General features: G+C 47.2%; 8 protein-coding genes across 8 annotated transcripts; 2 read left to right on the top strand and 6 right to left on the bottom strand.

Annotated features, from left to right (window-relative positions):
- Positions 1-279: 279 nt before the first annotated feature.
- UA08_08525 (hypothetical protein) lies at positions 280-3,387 on the bottom strand (the record flags this gene model as incomplete). The annotated part of the gene is made up of 1 exon (XM_020263423.1): positions 280-3,387. One exon carries the CDS (start codon positions 3,385-3,387, stop codon positions 280-282), a length of 3,108 nt encoding a protein of 1,035 aa, XP_020116370.1.
- Positions 3,388-4,995: 1,608 nt separating this feature from the next.
- Positions 4,996-6,600, top strand: UA08_08524 (hypothetical protein; the record flags this gene model as incomplete). Its single annotated transcript, XM_020263422.1, has 1 exon — positions 4,996-6,600. One exon carries the CDS (start codon positions 4,996-4,998, stop codon positions 6,598-6,600), a length of 1,605 nt encoding a protein of 534 aa, XP_020116373.1.
- A 298-nt stretch (positions 6,601-6,898) lies between these two features.
- On the bottom strand, positions 6,899-9,669 carry UA08_08523 (hypothetical protein; the record flags this gene model as incomplete). The annotated part of the gene is made up of 6 exons (XM_020263421.1): positions 6,899-7,541; positions 7,598-7,698; positions 7,752-8,343; positions 8,415-8,737; positions 8,803-9,449; positions 9,534-9,669. 6 exons carry the CDS (start codon positions 9,667-9,669, stop codon positions 6,899-6,901), a joined length of 2,442 nt encoding a protein of 813 aa, XP_020116372.1.
- An 838-nt stretch (positions 9,670-10,507) lies between these two features.
- UA08_08522 (Maleylacetoacetate isomerase) lies at positions 10,508-11,197 on the bottom strand (the record flags this gene model as incomplete). Its single annotated transcript, XM_020263419.1, has 1 exon — positions 10,508-11,197. One exon carries the CDS (start codon positions 11,195-11,197, stop codon positions 10,508-10,510), a length of 690 nt encoding a protein of 229 aa, XP_020116367.1.
- Positions 11,198-11,505: 308 nt separating this feature from the next.
- UA08_08521 (Fumarylacetoacetase) lies at positions 11,506-12,813 on the bottom strand (the record flags this gene model as incomplete). The annotated part of the gene is made up of 1 exon (XM_020263418.1): positions 11,506-12,813. One exon carries the CDS (start codon positions 12,811-12,813, stop codon positions 11,506-11,508), a length of 1,308 nt encoding a protein of 435 aa, XP_020116366.1.
- Positions 12,814-13,286: 473 nt separating this feature from the next.
- UA08_08520 (hypothetical protein) lies at positions 13,287-14,222 on the top strand (the record flags this gene model as incomplete). Its single annotated transcript, XM_020263417.1, has 1 exon — positions 13,287-14,222. The coding sequence occupies one exon, from the start codon at positions 13,287-13,289 to the stop codon at positions 14,220-14,222; it is 936 nt and encodes a 311-aa protein (XP_020116369.1).
- Positions 14,223-14,534: 312 nt separating this feature from the next.
- UA08_08519 (hypothetical protein) lies at positions 14,535-15,422 on the bottom strand (the record flags this gene model as incomplete). Its single annotated transcript, XM_020263416.1, has 1 exon — positions 14,535-15,422. One exon carries the CDS (start codon positions 15,420-15,422, stop codon positions 14,535-14,537), a length of 888 nt encoding a protein of 295 aa, XP_020116368.1.
- Positions 15,423-15,876: 454 nt separating this feature from the next.
- Positions 15,877-17,438, bottom strand: UA08_08518 (Homogentisate 1,2-dioxygenase; the record flags this gene model as incomplete). The annotated part of the gene is made up of 4 exons (XM_020263415.1): positions 15,877-16,000; positions 16,064-16,717; positions 16,794-17,315; positions 17,371-17,438. The coding sequence occupies 4 exons, from the start codon at positions 17,436-17,438 to the stop codon at positions 15,877-15,879; spliced, it is 1,368 nt and encodes a 455-aa protein (XP_020116485.1).
- Between the last annotated feature and the right edge of the window lie 324 nt (positions 17,439-17,762).

Genomic DNA, 17,762 nt, shown 5'->3' with positions numbered 1-17,762 from the left:
ATTCTAATGGTCTGTCTTATGTGTGTTAATTTCAGGTCAGAAAAGTTAGCCATAATACATAGATAGAGAGTCATTTTCTTCGAGATATATTGATTGTATGTTCAACACAAAGAAAAGATAAGACGACACATTGAATGTTCATGAAACTGGGTATTCTGATCCTTTCCTACTTTTGAAAGGTTGTATATTACATTAAGTTGGATAGTCTGAATGAATGCAAATGCTCGACTCTATCTATATACATGCGATATATCTTCATGGATTTAAATAATAGAAAAACTACCAAATTCGTTTGGCAACCATATCATATCGGTTCACCTTGTCAAGACCCAACATGAACCCACTGTCCTTGGCTGAAGAATTCTTGTCCTTTAGCTCGCGCTCTTTTAGCTTTCGCAGTGCGTTCGGGTCGTCGGCGTAGATCCAGCGTCTCTTGTCCTCATCAACTTCGACCACACCCCAACCGCCAACTCGTCGACCGCCTTCGACATTGTAATCCCGGCCACTGGGGACATGAGATGGTTCGTTTTGTTGTTGCTGCTGCTGGTATTGCTGTGTATTCTGAGAAACTGATGATCCTCTCCGCCTGCCGAAAAAATGTTTCTGTTCGCGTTCCTTCATCGATTTGTAGCGGGAACGGGAGTAGGATAGAAGGAGTATTCCCAGTGTTAGTTTGAAGATAAGAAGGATGAGGTAACCGGTGAGCACAAGAACGATGGTGAAGAACGTCACGGACTGAATCGGCGAGGGGATGGCATTCTCAACAATAGTGTTAAAGATCCACGAGAGTCGTTCAATTGAGCTCGACACGACCGTTTGAACGGTCAAAGGCATAGGGGGAGACGACGGTTGTGGTAAATTCGAATAATGTTCGTGCATAGCTGTCAACGATGCACTGTACTCAGTTGAAGACGCTTGCATCGGTAGTAGTGCCTGCAAAAACATTTGATATGTCTGCACAGAGACGCGGAAAAACAGACAAGCCATTGGAATAACCGCAAGGCCAAGTCTTTTGGCAAGATTCTGGTCCGCAAATGCATTTGTATAGTAGTCTTTGGCTAAAACATCGAGAAATCGCCCGTAAATCGCCGGCCGAGTATTGTTGAATTTATTAATATATGCATGCTTCAGCCAATCCACAAACATCTCTGATCCCAGAACAATCAGAAATGGACCAAGCACTTGAGCAAACTGAGCGACGAACGAGTTGGCACCACCTGTCAAGGAAGTGAATATTGTAGATGGTAAGAAGGTGAAGGATTGAGGAAGAATCGATGTTGATGAGCGCGGAGAGGTAGTTAACGGAGTGCTATTAGTGATCGACGTTCCTACATGATCTTTCATACCAGACCCCACAGTAAACCAGGAGGTGAATGCCCCAGTTTCCACAATATTCCGGGACGCAATTATGGTAAGCATGAGCCAGAGTTGGAAGCGTTCCACGACATCTGCGCACGTCATCTGGAACAGATTCTCCTTCTCAAACTTTTTGAATACCGTCGATTTGATCTCAACGAACTGGTTGGATAACAATAGTGTTATCAAGGCATTTGAGTAGGAGTTCACAGCAACGTTCAGTGTGATCACCTGATAGAAAAGCGCAGTCGCATGCGATGTGGTATATGCAAGAGCAAGCACGAAGAGCCAGAACGGGCGGACGACTTTGCTTCGACCGTCATGTCCCCTCGAGAGCGCTTCGCTGGAAAATAAACATTCGAGAACGTCTTGCCCAATGGCAGAAAGGAGACGATCACCAACTTCCAGCACATTATAGATGACGTAGAGCTTTATAGCATTTTGCCCTCGGATCCAATGATACATTCTACTGGCATCAAATGAATTTAGGACGAGGCAAGTGCAAATAATAAGAAACCCTTTCAAAATGTCCGCTTTGTCGTGCTCCGACAACGCGGATGGAATTGATTTCTGTCTTCGATGTTTTGGCTGCGCTGACGCTTTACGTCGCTTGCCACCATTCTGTCGAGCTTGCAGATTCGTGTCCGCATTTCCATTCACAATCGTCGAGCCGTTAGATCCTGCTACACTCCCATGATGTGAATCGTGCGCCGAACCAGAGTGCGCGTTGTTGGCATTCCGAAATCGTCTTCGCCACACTCGACCAACCCCTTTGACGATAAAGGCACTGATGGATCGAGTTTCTCCAGATATATTAATAGCCCAGGAAGACACAAGAATGTAAAGTGCCTTGGCAAACCGTAGTGGCAGAATTGTGAAGGCATACAACCACGAGTCAAGGCACGCTAGCGCTCCAAACCATAAAACTTGTTCTAGAGCAGGAGGAAGCAGGAGGAAATTTAGGAGTCGCTCGATCTTCACACGCGAAGATTCATATGTATATTGACTTGCCACGGAGCGATATATGTATCCGGGTGGTGGTTGGGAAGAAAGCTCTAGCTCTAAATATGTGGGAATAGACAAGGGCGGTAGAGGTATTGACTGAGGCATTGGAGAAGGGTTGGGATCCTCCGCGAGTAATTTATGCTCCGGCACTTCAATATGGTTAGGAGTCTCCTTATGCTTTGATCGGACAGACGGATTGGATGTCAATCGCTGTTCATCGCTTACTGAGTTCCGCCTCGGAAAAACAGCTGGACTGGTCACCATGCGGGAAGCGTGTGATCGTTGGCCAATAGGAGCAGTCATAGGCCCGTCTTCAGTTGAAATGAGAAAGCTAGGGGGATCGTCCAAATGACTTGGTCCTTTTGATCCTCGTTTCTGGTAAAAGCTTCCACTGATTGACCTTAAGAACTCGGCCTTGTATCTGGCCTTAGTCATGTTTTCATCCGTGTTTTCACTTGAGGACAAGGGATGCTTGTACGTAAAAGCAGTGGCGGCATCTTCCTTATCAAAATTGTGCGATACCTTTGATATCGGGACTGACTCTGGAGACGAAATGAGCTCCTTGATTTGAGACGGGGACAATTTGGAGCCTTTTTCTTGATTGGTTTTCCGGAGCTGGGATGACGGTGTTTGAACAGTTTCGGCGCTAGAACAACCCGCTTCCTCTACTCCATCTTCCCTAGTTCCATCTAACTTTATCCCAAGACCGAAAGATGAAGGCCCCCGTACTTTTTCTCGATATACTTCCGGCGCCGGTCCATTGCTTTCCTCGGCCGCATCTTGGCTCTTCAGTGGTGTATCAACCCTCTGACTCACACCATGCGGTCGAAGATTTAAAGCCACTTTCTCCCACTCGTGTTGTGCTTCAGCGTCATGGACATTTTTAGTTGAAAGACTCTCGTAAGATGTTGAAGAGCCGTTGTGACCAGAACCTAAATCGGCCAACGCTGTTCTAGATGCAACGGTGCCTGCTAAGGAGCCTTTGGTTGATTCCAAGCGTATATCTGCCTCTGCCATAGGCGCCATCGTGTCTTAGTTCATGAAGAACGACGAGCTAGAGAGCATGGCGCTTGCTCCTTCAAATATGAAGTCGGGCGCGTACCGAGTAACGTAGGGTCGACGGGCCGCGGGTGGGGAGTATTTCGCCAAATATATGCTGTAGAAAATGACTCAGATCGCTAAACGACTACGAATATGCTAAGAATCGAACGTAGATGTTGCGAAATGGGTTAGCGATAAAGCCGACATACGATGTGAGGTCAATGTTTTCTGCCACTTGCGTCGCAGGCATTGCACCGGAACCGGTTAACCGAGACTAGTCCCTTCCTGGCCTAGCTCCAAAGCCGAGAGTCTGGGGTAGTTTATGTCGCATTATCCGCGTATCTCAGATATAATTCCACTCACTTATGCATACAATATTCTGGCTGACCCTTCGAGACAACACTAGATTGTCAACCGGTACAGCCTTTGTTTCCCTCCGTAAGGAGCGCGTCCCGTTAGGCAGGATTTGTGACAGTAAGCGATCCGTTGGCCCGTGCGGCACGCGATAGGATATCCACGGCAATTTTCTGGCGTTGTCCTCGACAAACAAAGCTATTGCCAAAACGCCGCCGAGTCCTATTCCAGCTGCGCACTAGCTGATGGACGACATAGTCAGACCGCCCGAGAGGCGAGCATCTGGTAACCGGGATTTTCAGCGCGCGTACAAAGCCTGCTTGTCATGCCGGCAAAAGAAGGCCAAATGTGATCTGGGAATCTCTGGCCCACCATGCGCCCGCTGTCGACGAGAGCAAAGAAGCTGCGTCTTCAGTGAGAAGAGGTCGTGGGCCAGGAAACCAAAGACAGGTAACTAGTATCATGTGTTACATGTTACTTGAGATTCATGTACTGAGGCCAATGTAGATTCCACTCACAATCCGGCATTGCACTCTCCGTCATCTCAATCTAGAGAGTCGGTGGTTTCGCCAGGTTTATCTTTACATCAACAACATCCGGACCCTCAAGAAGCCGCGGACTTTCAAGCTTCGTCTGGTTCTAATCGTTTGACGAGTTCTTTAATGCGCAATGTAGTTTCGAGCGGGAATGATGCACTCAATCTCCTGTTCGAGGCTGCAGCTCACACAAACTCAAAAAGTAATGAAATGACCCCAACAAGACAACCTGGCATCGATTCAGATAATGGCATGTCAAAGGTTCATCAGCCTCTTCCACAGGCCATCGCTACTGGCACTAGTCCAGCAGCGCCTCCTCCTGTAGAGATATCGAGAAGTGACCCAAGTCTGTTTGGGGTATGGGAATCGTTCCGACTAGTCAAATTAGGTTGGTTTACGGCTAAGGAAGCGGTCACTTTTGTTGACAGGTACGTATGCATACGAACATTGACCAGTAATATAAGAAAAAGTGGGCGGAGTTGACAATGGCAGATTTTTCGAAAACTTATCCCCCCTATCTCCAATTTTGACGGACTTCTACCGTAGACATGAGAATCATCATACTCTTGTAGCACATGAGTATTTTCTCTGTTGCACAATTCTGATGATTTCCTCTCGCTATCATGTCCTGCCTGGAATTGGCGGAGCCTCGAGAAGCTTTTTCATCCATAACAGACTATGGATGCATTGTCAGAGCTTAATCATGCGTCTGATGCTTGGCCAAGAGCGATCCTCGAAAGGCAGTATTCGAACATTAGGCACAATAGAAGCTCTTCTGCTAATCTCTGAATGGCATCCGAGATCACTTCATTTCCCACCTGAGAGCGATGCATGGGATTCAGATATAGATGTCGGTGGAACGACAACCCCGAGCCAGCCCGAGTCATCTTCGAATCAATGGCTACAAGATGTGATTGAGCCTGCTAGACGCTCAGATCAAATGTCCTGGATGCTTCTCGGATCTGCATTCTCTCTTGCTCATGAACTCTGTATCTTTGAGCCGGAAGAACGCATTCCGCATCCCTCACATCAGCCCATTCCAAATTTAGTTTCTCATAATAAAGTACGCAAGCAACGTGTTCAACAACTACTCTACGTCTATATCAATCAGCTTTCTTCACGAATAGGATGTATGTCCTTGATGCCGCAGAACCTCAGCCGCGTCATCGGCAATTTACAGCACGTGTTTGATGACAACTCTGAGTGGTCAACATTCATGGATTCATGGATGGATCTTACGAAGCTCACCAGATCCGTCAATGACATGCTATTTCCATCTGCATCCTTCGCAAAACAGCAAATTCACAGCGGGCGCTATATAGGACTACTCGACCATTTCCGCCCGTTGCTGACACAGTGGCGTGCTCGCCATCTTGATTCTCCTGTTGGACTAAGCGCAAATTTTGTCAACATTCTCCATATTGAGTATCATTACGTGCGAGTATACACACATTCATTCGGAATGCAAGCCGTTGTTGAGCGCATTCTAGCAGATTCCTCAACAAACCCCGTGTCCAGCAACAACAACAACACTGTCGACCCGACATCAACAGCACAAGCCACCACCACGGAAATCAATCTAGACCCGATTGACCACGAGTTCATCGAAGAAGTCATAGATGGATCCTGTCAAATCCTGAAAAAGGTAATAGAACTAGCCCAAGCAGACAAACTGCGTTTTTCGCCCGTTCGCATCTTCCTCCGCGTTACAAGCTCCTCAATCTTCCTCCTCAAAGCATTAAGTTTGGGTGTACGACATACAAAATTACAAGAATCCTTCGACATCCTCGAGAGGAGCATACAGGCGCTTAGATCCAACATCCTGGATGACGTGCATCTCGCTTCGAGATACGCCATTTTGCTTGAAGTTCATCTTTCGAGATTGCGCCGAAATATGGTTGCCTCGTCATCGTCTTCTTCAACGATGGCCCCCAAGGTCGTCGGTGGCATTGGTGGCCCCATTACTGCTGCCGCAGGAGGAGGCGGGGCATCTTTGTCAGGTCGTAATAGCACGCGGCAATCTTCTACACAACCTCTATTGTTCAGGGGTGGGGACATGGGCGTTGAGGGTCTTCGGAACTATGGCATCAATAACAATAGTAATGACAATATGTCAGAGGATGCTGTGATAGCAGCCTCATCGTCTTCTTCGATAGTCAATGAAGACTCACTTCCTGTTGTCAATGATAACGACTGGTTATTCTCGCTTCCATTTGATCCGTCAATGGCGCCCTTTGGACCCGGTGGTGGGCAACTGTCAGGCTTTGATGGAGGGACATTGGACTTTCTGTGGAATCTACCTGAATAGAGAGGGTATATGAAGGATACCTATGTATGCATATTTTTACATATTTGTATGCTCACCATTGGAAAATACAACTGGATTACCTATCTACGTATAAGTATTCAAGACATATCTAATTGGACATATAACGCATTGTCAAATTTACCATCGTTCCTAAAAAGACGTCATGTTTCAGGGTAAGCCCTAGAATCAAATCTTGCATAAGAACAAGAAAAAATCGCCCTGGTCACCCTTCGCCACACAAGGCGCAGTGCAATTATACACACACTAAGAGTCTCTAGATACAAGATTACTATTCCTTCTAGAACACAACATTGTACGGATGCACCAATCCCGATCCAGCGCTTCTCTGCTCAAGACCCGACGTGCTCTGAGTAGACACTGACGGAGGCAGATCGGCATCCCGAGTACCCCAAGTACTCTCATTGCGACCCAAGGTAAGCACAAGCTCCATTCCGTCGGTGAAGAAGCTATGATCAATCCAATTCTTGGTATATGGCTGGCCGTTGAGCGTAGCAGATTGGATGTAGATATTCTTGTAATCCGCATCGAAGTTGACCGTTTTAATGGTCGATGTTCGATTAGTCAAGGGTGATTTATATTGAACGGACTCAAGAAATGGAGGAATAATGAAGTATACGTTCTGAGCGGGATTTGGGAATAGTCCCATCATTGACATGGCCACAAATGCGCCCATGGTTCCTGAATCGTCGTTACCGGGTAATCCATCGGGGGACACTTGGAAGTACCCAGGAATATAGTAGTGAGCACGGCTGGCTGACTTGCCTGGTCTGCCAGCATAATGGTACTGGAAGACAGTTAGAAACGCGGGCTCATTGCCGATATAGGTAATTTGTTCATCATGCAAGTAGTCAAGACGTTTAACAAATGTAGATGGACCACCAAGTAGAGTTATCAGACTCGCCATGTCATGAGGGACAAAGCTGTCATAATATTAGCATTGGACCCAATTATCATTTATTGTCTGGCATAATCTCACAATTGATATTCCCAGATGCTAGATTCGAACGTCTCTGCAGCATCATTCTGGAGAGAGCAAATACTTCCGCTGGTGTCAATGTTGGAACACATAAGAGGATCCTATTCGAATATAAGTAAAGATTAACATATGATCATGGAAATCTAAAACACACCTGGTAACCCCAAGTTTGATTCAGATATTTGGGCTGGAAAAAGCCCACGAACCCAGTGTCGGTGCCGTTTGTGTAATATGATGTTTGATCCGGCTTGAAAAGGTTCTGCCAGAAGGCCGAATTTTGTTTGTACTTCTCAGCATCTGCCGTTTTGTTCATACCTCGCGCAATCTGTGATATGGCAAAGTCGTTGTAGCTGTATTCTAATGTACGTGAAATACTGCGAGTCATTGTGCCAAAACCCACGTAGTCCAGATCCTGAACTGGAATGTAATTTAATGACTTCCAGCTTGCAAGCCCACCACGCCCTTCATTCGACCAGTCATAGGGCTCAACCTCGGCGTCTTTTTGTACTGCGGCATACGCAGCGTCCCAGTCAATGTCGTCCAGAAGGCCCTTAACGTAGGCATCGGCTATGATGTTGTCAGCATTCGAGCCACCCTGAGTGTAGCCTTTGCAAAGCGACATGCGGCAATCAGGAAGCCAGCCTAAGTGTTTTTGGGTATCAATCAGTGACCGAATGACTCTAGTTACTGTGGCCGGGTCTATCAAGGTCATGAATGGCATCTGTGAGCGGAAGAGATCCCAGATACTGTTATGATGTGTCAGTCATGCAAATACACATATTCCTGAGAGAAACTACAAGAGACACCATAGCCTTACCAATACAAAGAGTCGAAATATGGTTCCGAACTTTCCCACAGCGGGTTCTCTCCTGTGTAGTCCTGGGGTTGAATCATTGTTCGGTAAATTCCACTGTAGAAGTTGGTGAGGAATGATTCATTGACGGCACTGCGAGACACTCGGATAGGACTCAATTTCTCTCTCCATATGCTTACTGCTGCAGAGTAAGTGGAGTTGAAGTCAAAACTCGGGATTTCTTTCTCAGCATTGGAACAAGCTTGGTTTTCGCTAATCAAGCTTATACCAACGCGTGCAATAACTGAGGAATTTGTTGAGGCGTTGAACCGAATCCATGCGCCACCCTTCACAGTACATGTTTTGTCAGCGCCTCTAAACAAGCAGAAAAGCAATTTTTTTTAATACGTACGGGCAAAGGATAACCGTTGATACTACGAGAGATTCTAAGAGACTTGGCTTCAGAGGTAGCGCGCGAGTTAACGAAAATACCATTATCACGAATTGAAGATGCACTTTGGAAATCAGCGCAGAAGTAAGAAGTGTAGTCGCCAGAACCAAAGCTAGGCAGGAATCGACCCGAGCCAGTCATGCGCCCGGACGATTCATCTACATCGATCGTAGCGTTGTCCTGTCGCGAATTAGACAGATCGGTCAAATCCATCAGGATGAGGGGACTCTCAGGAGAATCGGTGGTCGGAAACTGGAATCGGAACAAAGATGTATGCTGAGCGGTAGTCATGTCAACCTTGATACCGGTGCCGAGAGTGACAGCAAAGTAACCGGGAGTTGCGACGAGGGATGTATTATCGAAAGCGACAGGTCTTGATAGCTTTGGGTAAGTGCACCCGTCAATCGTATCGTTAACGCAGCTTGTGTAAGGGAAAAGGGCAAAGTTCCCAAGAGAAGGATCACCACCAGTGCCGGAATCATGCATTGAAGAAAATCCGGTGATAGGCGAGCCGTCTAGAGTAAAACCACCCTGATTACTTCCAGAATTGGTATCAGCAACAGCCTTGGCCATGCCATTAGGCAGCGTTGCACCGGGAAAGACGTCTCCTGAAAGATCGCGTGACCGTTAGCCTCAAGAGACAATATCTATTTATATACCGCCGGATATAATAACATAAGATATATATTTACCTCCATTCGCAGTTCCGATTAAAGGATCGATATACTGTAGTACATCATAGTCGAAAGTGCTGTTGGTAGTGTTGCTGGCAGAGACAACGTGACCCAGAAGAGAGCCCAGGGACCAGAGCGTGAGCGCTCGAGCCATCGTGATGGGAGTCGATAGCAAAAGGCGACGCGTCAAGGCATGGAACACGACCCTCTCTGATCAAAGTAAACACGCAGAAGGAAGAGGAGTTAAATAGAGCCCCCGTGTCACACATGTCCATTGCGAGAGGGGTAGTCAAGGTATGCACGCTTTCCTTGATTTGATCAACCCCCATTTTAGGTATAATGGAACGTGCTTCGGACACCAGACGGGCAAGATAGCGGGGAGAGGAGGTGGCGTCGTGATGGGCACGGTGAAAGGGCATGGTGCCTGTCGATCCTTGCAGATGCAGGGCTAAGATTGGTGAGTATGTAGACCGAGACGCTCTCAGCGTTGCATTGCCGCCCGCTATATTGCATCTTATCAAGGCCCGGTTCCTGAGTTGATTCATGAAGGAGGGGGAGTTAGTTGGTCGGACGTTGTTACGCGCACAACGAAGGAATGAATGAATCAGGTGATTTGGATCGTGGACGGAGCAGAAAGAGAAGGAGCGACGGAGGGAAGGAAGGGCCGCTCCTTCCGTCTATGGAACAGATTCTGCAAAAACATCACGGAAAAACTCCGACCACATTTCAACCACGATGACAACGTCGCATCTGCAGCGATGTACATGTTGGCCTGGTTCAAGGTGACATTTTGCTGCATGAGGAGACTAGCATTCGCAGTTAGTTTACTCTTATGATGCGTGCTGATGGCAAGCACGCTGATATGTCTCGACTCTACTTTACTGAGCGATTAATGCATGTGAGAGCCCCGGTTAAGATAACGGCCAACGCCAGGGAAGCATCTGCTGATATCTATTAACTGATACTATTCCATTAGACTCAAAGTAATCATATTATGCCTGCCTAAACTCCTCCGGTGTATCCGGCTGGTTCCTCCAGTGGGCTGTTTTGACTGCATCCTCCTCTTCCATCCTTGCAACAACCCGTGCGATAGTGGGATAAACCTGAATATCAACGCCGAATCGTGCAGCACTCCATGCAGCGGGAACAAGACAGACATCTGCCAAAGTGATCTCATCCCCAACACTGAAATTACCGGCTACTTTCGAAGACAACGCTTCGTAGGCAGTAAACCCGGCATCTGTTGTCTTGCGACATAGAGGGGTCGGGTCAACTCCGAGCTCCTTGACCCATTTCTGGGTCCGTAAATTGACAACGGGCTGGATATCTGATGCGATAATTGAGACTAGACTCTGGGTGATGGCCCGCAGCCCTGGGTCTTTGGGGAGCAAAGGTCGATAGCTCGGACTTGTGGGAGGGATTGTTTCCTCTAGATATTGCAACGCGGCAAGTGACTGGGGAATGACCAGATCCTCTTGTGACGCTTGATGCACGACCAATACCGGTACACTCAAGGATGGATTGAGGGCTCGATGTTGTTCAGTTAACTGCTCGTTCTTGAGCAGATGGACAAAGATCGGGTTATAGCGTATACCCCGCAAATTCAATGCAATGCGCAATCTCGCCGAGCATGATGAGCGAAAATAAGTGTAAAGATCAAAGATCGGTGAGTCAGAAGCCATAGCAGGTGTTATTTATTTCCGGTTTCTTGGGACATTGAATTACTCAAAACGACGGTTTTATACTAACCATGCCTCTACATCTAATCGATTGGATTTACCCCAGAAATTCAGATGACCCAAAAACAAATCTGGATAAAGCCGGCTATTTGCGGAGCGGAGTTTCGGGTTCACTCCCGGGGAATACATTAAAAGATTTGATGGCGAACTCTTGCGTCTTTCGAAGCCCGAATGCATCGCCTTAGCCAACTCGGCCATGTTACCGCAGACTATTATACTTACAGATTCTTCTCACAAAACCACGACTAAATTCAAAAAGTAAAATTAACAGCAGGGGCGATGCTGCCGATACACTCGCCAAATCCAACGTATGCACCGTCGACATCCCCGGCAACAGCTCGCAAAATCACTTCATCCCCGTCCTCGAGAAATATCCTCTTGGTCGTGCCGTCAGACAAGGTAATTGGTTCCTTTCCACCATTAGTATGCTCCAGTAGACTACCCTGTGTTTTTGGCTCTTTGCCCGAGATTGTGCCACTGCCCAACAAGTCACCCGTGCGCAGATTGCAGCCCGTAATGGTGTGGTGGGCCAGCATCTGCGAGAATGAATAGAGCAGATTTGTGGCATTTGTAGTTGAGATACGAGTTGGGGCATCTTCCTTGCTATGTCTAAGCTCGAACTCCAATTTGATATCAAAGACATTGTCTGGTCTTTTCTCCCGAAGATAGGGGAGGAGAGAATCGCGATTTCCCGGCTCAAGACCTTGTGCTCTAAAGGGCTCCAGTGCATCGATGAGAACGACCCATGGAGTGATTGTTGTCGCAAAATTCTTAGCATTGAATGGTCCCAGGGGCACGTATTCCCATGCCTGAATGTCCCGCGCAGACCAGTCATTCATCAGCACCAAGCCAAAGATATGGTCTTCTGCTTTGTCAATAGGCACCGGCTGGCCGAGCTTGTTGCCCGTGCTGACAAAAGCAGCTAACTCCAGCTCGATATCTAGCCTCTTACATGGCATGAAGACGGGTATCTTGGGTGTGGCAGTTGGATTTGTTAGGATTTGCCCCGTGGGTCGGACGATGGGCGTTCCGGAAACGACAACACTCGACGCACGACCGTGATACCCAACGGGCAGGCTATTGTAGTTTGGCTGCAGGGCATTCTCGGGACCACGAAAAAGGCAACCAAGATTGAATGCATGATTCCTTCCGGCGTAAAAGTCGGTATAGTCCCCAATTTGAAGTGGGAGATGGTTTGTCACTTCGCTCAATGGGATAAGGGCTTCCCTCTGAAGAGCTGCGTTTTCCTTGAGTACGGAGGGGAACGGCGTGTCGTTCTTGAACACCGCTTGAAGATATTCCCTGACCTGTCTGTGGACCGGTCGGCCGAGAGCCGCAAACCCATTCAAGGTTGACTGATGAAACACATCTAAATGGGGATGGAAGCTGGGTAGACTTGAAAAGCCCTGTGCCTTGGTAAACGTAGAGAGATCAAGTGCATAGTTACCTATGGCAATTGCAGGCACAGGGACGCTTGACTTGGAGGTAGAAATAATCCCAAATGGGATGTTCGCAAGAGAGAAATGCGAGTCTACGGGGATTGAGAGCCAAGATGCCATGGCTTTCGTTGTTGCTATGGTTGAATATGCAGTGGAAGGGCAAGGAGGTTTACTGGCAAAGATTGACTCCAGCAAGACAAATATAGAGCGCCGGCTAGAGCCATTCCATCGGATTTTGTTCATCGACTCGACCGACTATGGACAAGCAGAAAGTGGGGGTGGAGTCCTGCATTCAACATTGGTTGCGACGGAACGCCTCTGCCAACGGATACTCACGGGTAGTTTACTCTCCCCCCCGGGGCGAATTCACACGCAGCCGTAGCAAGCCGCCGGTATGCCATCGACAAAATATGCAATGCTTGCATATTTCTCGAGGAGTACAACATGGAATGTACGAGGTCTTTTGATCTACAGATTGATTCGTAATGAGTTGATATATGACCCATTGCATTGTGAATTTTGCGCTTTATTGAATGGCAACCCCGAAGAATTAAAAAAGAGAGATATACAGAGAAAAATATCTTATATCCATCATGGCATCGGCAACGACAATCAATACCCCAAGGATCAACCTCAATCTCAGCTCCAACGACGCTGCCGTTCTACAAGCTCTTTTCGACAATGGCGAGGGATCATTTTCGTCTTCTGCACATGATGTGAACCCATATCCAAACTCTTCGTCAACAGTCGCTGCTCATTCCGGTCAAAATGCTAGAATCGATGCGTCACTGCCATCGTTTCCCCAGTGTTCTATTAGGGAGGAGACGGCGCTTCAGTCTCTCAAGGACCGTGAACTAGCCATCGTTCGCCAGATTCAATCACATGCACATACACGCACTTCAAGCAATCCACATTGCGATGAAGAAGCAGTTTCCCATGTTTTGAGGCAAGCTATTGATGATCTCTCGTCTTTGATCACGGAGCGCCCGGACTATCCCCCTCTATACGCCAACAGAGCGCAAGCACTGCGAATACTCATGCAATCATCGTCGACATTGTCAAGTAGCACTAAAAACTCGGACAAAGATATCGCCATATTCTATCCCGAAAACATCAACATGGCAACCCAGCTCCTCTCAGACCTTAGTAAAGCTATAGCACTGGCTAGCCCCCCATCCACTGGCGACAACACAAGCAATACTAGCGTCTCACCCGCTCAAGCCCGCTTGCTTTCCAATACGTACACGCATAGGGGGTACATTCTACTCAAAGCTGGGAAGATTCGCAAAGAGGAGGAAGAAGGTGAAGGAAATGAAGAAAAGAAACCTAGAGGAGGACCAGAGCAACTTCTCCGCATAACTAGCAGAGACGAACTCGAGGAAATGGCCAGTCAAGATTTCTTTCAGGCAGGCCGATATGGGAATGAGGTAGGGAAGCAGTTGAGTGTGCAAACAAATCCGTATGCGAAGATGTGCGGAGCCATTGTGAAAGAGGCATTGAAGAAGGAAATTGAGGAGTTTCAATCATGAATGATATGCTTTTGTCTTCTCACCTATGAGCTACATTAACACCTAGACATGATGCTAGTGTATCTAGGTACTAGTCTAGATATACATGTTTTTTTGCTGGAGCCGTGAGTAGATATTTTTGTGTACCGAGGTAACTCTATATTCTAGATTTCTTTCTTTCTTTCTTTCTTTCTTTCTTCTTTTTTGTCATCACAAAGCATTCTTGTACAGTATGTGTCACTCTCATGCAGGAAAGGTACAAAACTATCATGGTAATTGATCATATATTCCGAAATTCTATTGCAAGAAATTGCCAACTAGTCCAGGGCAAGTCTATCCAGACTGTTGAGGATGTGTCAAGTTAGCATTTCCAAGCCCTTTACGCAAGGACCCAAATCGCACAACAGGCTCCCAAGTCACCGTCTTGATAAACCAGGCAAACGCAGTTGGCGGACATATGTCATAGTCCCGCGTTGCTAACGTCTCCCACTCTCTGGCTACTCGTTCAACGTTGGAAATTTTGAAAATAGCTCCGTCAACCCGGCGAAAGCGCCATTTCCTAAGGACTGAGGTGACGATTCCGTCCATATCATTCTTACTCCCGTACATCTCTGCTTTGATGGTGGTGACCGATACTGGAAACACCAACTCGTTGGCCCATTCAGTGCAAAGGCGCACGTTGGGGTCATACCGAGTAGAATTAGTAGAAAGGGTAGCAAAAAAGCTCACTTCAATGACCACGCACTTCGGCCCAAATATATTGGTACTTTTGAGTAATTTTTGTAGCATTTCAAAGCCATCTGGTTTCCGCAATAGGTAGCGAAGCTTTTGGATGCGCGGTATAGATAGTCCATTTTGAGCGTTGACACATTGTTGCAGGATGGTGGAATAGCCAAACCCAGCTGGTACGGGCGACGTGTGCGTGTTGCATACACGGTGCTCAGCGACTTCGAATGGCATGAACCATGTCTCTTGAAGAATGCGTTTGCAGGTGCGTAAGAGCCCTGTGTCTGTATGTCTTTGGAGACTGTAGCAAGGGCAAGTCGACAGGTAACGAGGAGGGTCCATGCGTGTGAGCTCGTAGTCAATAATGGCGTACGAGTAGATTATCAACCGGATTTCTGCTGGCACACGAGCAAACAGAGGTGATTGAAGTTGCGAGTGGACATTCAGCTGAAACCTTCCTAATGGAATTGTGAGTTGAGGACGGCGATGGCCCATAGTCGTTCTCTCTCTCTTTTTTTTTTTTCCTTTTCTATTGATTCGGCTTCTAGGATTTTTCGGATGCAAATGAATCAATGTCACTCAATAGCAAGTATGTCAATTTTAGTATTCAATAGGAGAAAGACAGATTTATGAATCATATTAGTGTGGGGTCTATTTGAGAAGTTGACGGTAGTTTCCTACCTGTGTCGTAGCTAGTTGAACCACCTACCTTAGGTAGGTTGACAAAGAAGCGCATCTATACCAACATTCTTCTTTTGGTACATTAGTACGCTCGAAAAGACCCATACTGCTTTGATAGTCTATAAAGTAAAACATCCAAAGTGTTAGGGTATTATTTGATCGCAGGCTGCTACATAGACCTTGAACCTTGGAAACATCGGAATTAATTTGTACACCCAGGTTCTGCACAGCCATTGGCATAGGAAACATATCCAAGTGTACTAACATACTACTTCTTTTTGTTGGGATTGACAAAATGCCTTTTCAAAGGCTCCCAGCTCTCTGCATTGTAATCTTCCTGCACCTTCTCGCATGTCTTCAACCCCCATTCCGAAACACCAACCATGAGAGCACTATTGCCACAAGGGTCAGTCTTGGTATTTGTGTACTCAGCATTTTTCAATGAAATTACTAACCTTTCAAACATGAACGCCATGCTTCCTTCGCCGACCTTCTGCGGCTTCAGCTCTACATTACTCGCCTTTTCGTGCGCATTGGCGTCCGGTCCATGCGCGCTCATAATATTGTGCAAACTGGCACCTGCAGGTCTGAATCCGCCGCCTATCTTAGCATCGTAGTCTCCCGATATCAGGCCCATAAACTCCGACATCACATTTCGGTGATACCATGGGGGTCTAAAAGTGTTTTCGGTGACAAGCCAGCGGGATGGGAAGATGACAAAATCCGCAATAGCGGTGCCAGGATGATCAGATTGGCCTGTAAGAACGGTGAAAATGGAAGGATCAGGATGGTCGTAGGAAATTGAGCCGATGGTGTTGAATCTACCTAGATCATATTTGAAGGGATAGTAATTTCCGTGCCAGGCCACCACGTCGAACGGTGTATGGGATAGGTGGGCTGAGAATAGATTGTTGTTGAATTTGCTGGTTACTGTGTATTCGGTTGGTTGCCCTTCGTCATCGTCGAAGGATGCTACGGGGGCTTGAAAGTCGCGTGCATTAGCTAGACAGTTGGAACCAATAGGACCTAGCTCCGGCAGCTCGAAATGGCCTTGGTAGAGTTCACATATGTACCCTCGCACAGGGCCGGAGGGAAGCTTCACCCGATATCTAGCAAGTTTTGAACCCAGTCAGCCACTTCTATAATTATCGGTTGTTGCTGTTCTCAGATTAAGGGAATACATACTTCATACCTCTCGGCACGACACATATCTCATTCGGCCGAACTAGTATCTTACCTAACTCCGTCTGGATATCCAAAACTCCATGTTGAGGCACGATCAGAAAATCACCGTCGGCCGAGTAAAATGCTTCGTTGCCCATATCCTTTCCCGCAGCATATAACAGAATCCCCAGTCCCGATTTTGTAGTAGGATTACCTGCGCCAGCGACAAGGTGCAAGCCATGGACCCAGTCGACGCTTTCGTCGAAATCAAAGGGATTCCAGCGTAGTTGATTAGGGATATAGTGCAGTTGATGTTGAACATTGTTATTGCTGTTACTCAGAGAAGTGTGGTATGTGTCTTCAGCAACGGGCTGGTAGTTGGAATGGGCGGCTGATGGAAGGATACGGTAGAGCCATGATTGTTTATTCTCGTGTCGTGGTGCGGTGAAAGCTGTTCCTGATAGCTTCTCGGCGTAGAGTCCGTAGGATGGTTTCTGCGGCGAGTTCTGAGCAACAGGCAGAGCGCCGCTTATGGCTTCGGTTCTGGTATGAGTCAATTTTCTGGTTCAAATCTAATATATTGCAGTGGGATGATTACTCGTGGTAGGAATTGAAGCCATTCAAGTAGGTATATGGATCGGGCGTGGAAAAGTTTGTGACGGGCATGTTGGACGACCTATATGATTGGGAAGCTGCTTGATCTTGCCGTTTCTTATTTTGAAAAAGAGATTTTCAGACAAAAATGTAGTCAAGAGCACAGATTGTGGCACTGACATCAGATCTAGTTACCCCGGATTTCCCGTCGGATCAAAAAGCGCGGAACGGGCCCCGCACGTACGCGGAGCCGCCCCACTCCAAAAAGCCAGGATTACCCGGTGTCAACCGCACCACACGGCTAAAACTATGGACCCACTGTCCGCTTGCAACCGGGCCGCCTGAAATATCCGCAAGAAAATATACAATATGTCTGTGGGAGATGGATGCGTCGAG

This window comes from Talaromyces atroroseus (assembly GCF_001907595.1).
Source record: "Talaromyces atroroseus strain IBT 11181 chromosome Unknown scaffold_14, whole genome shotgun sequence".
Lineage (NCBI taxonomy): Eukaryota > Fungi > Ascomycota > Eurotiomycetes > Eurotiales > Trichocomaceae > Talaromyces > Talaromyces atroroseus.
Note: the sequence above shows the minus strand (reverse complement) of the source record. Positions and strands in the feature narration are given on the sequence as shown.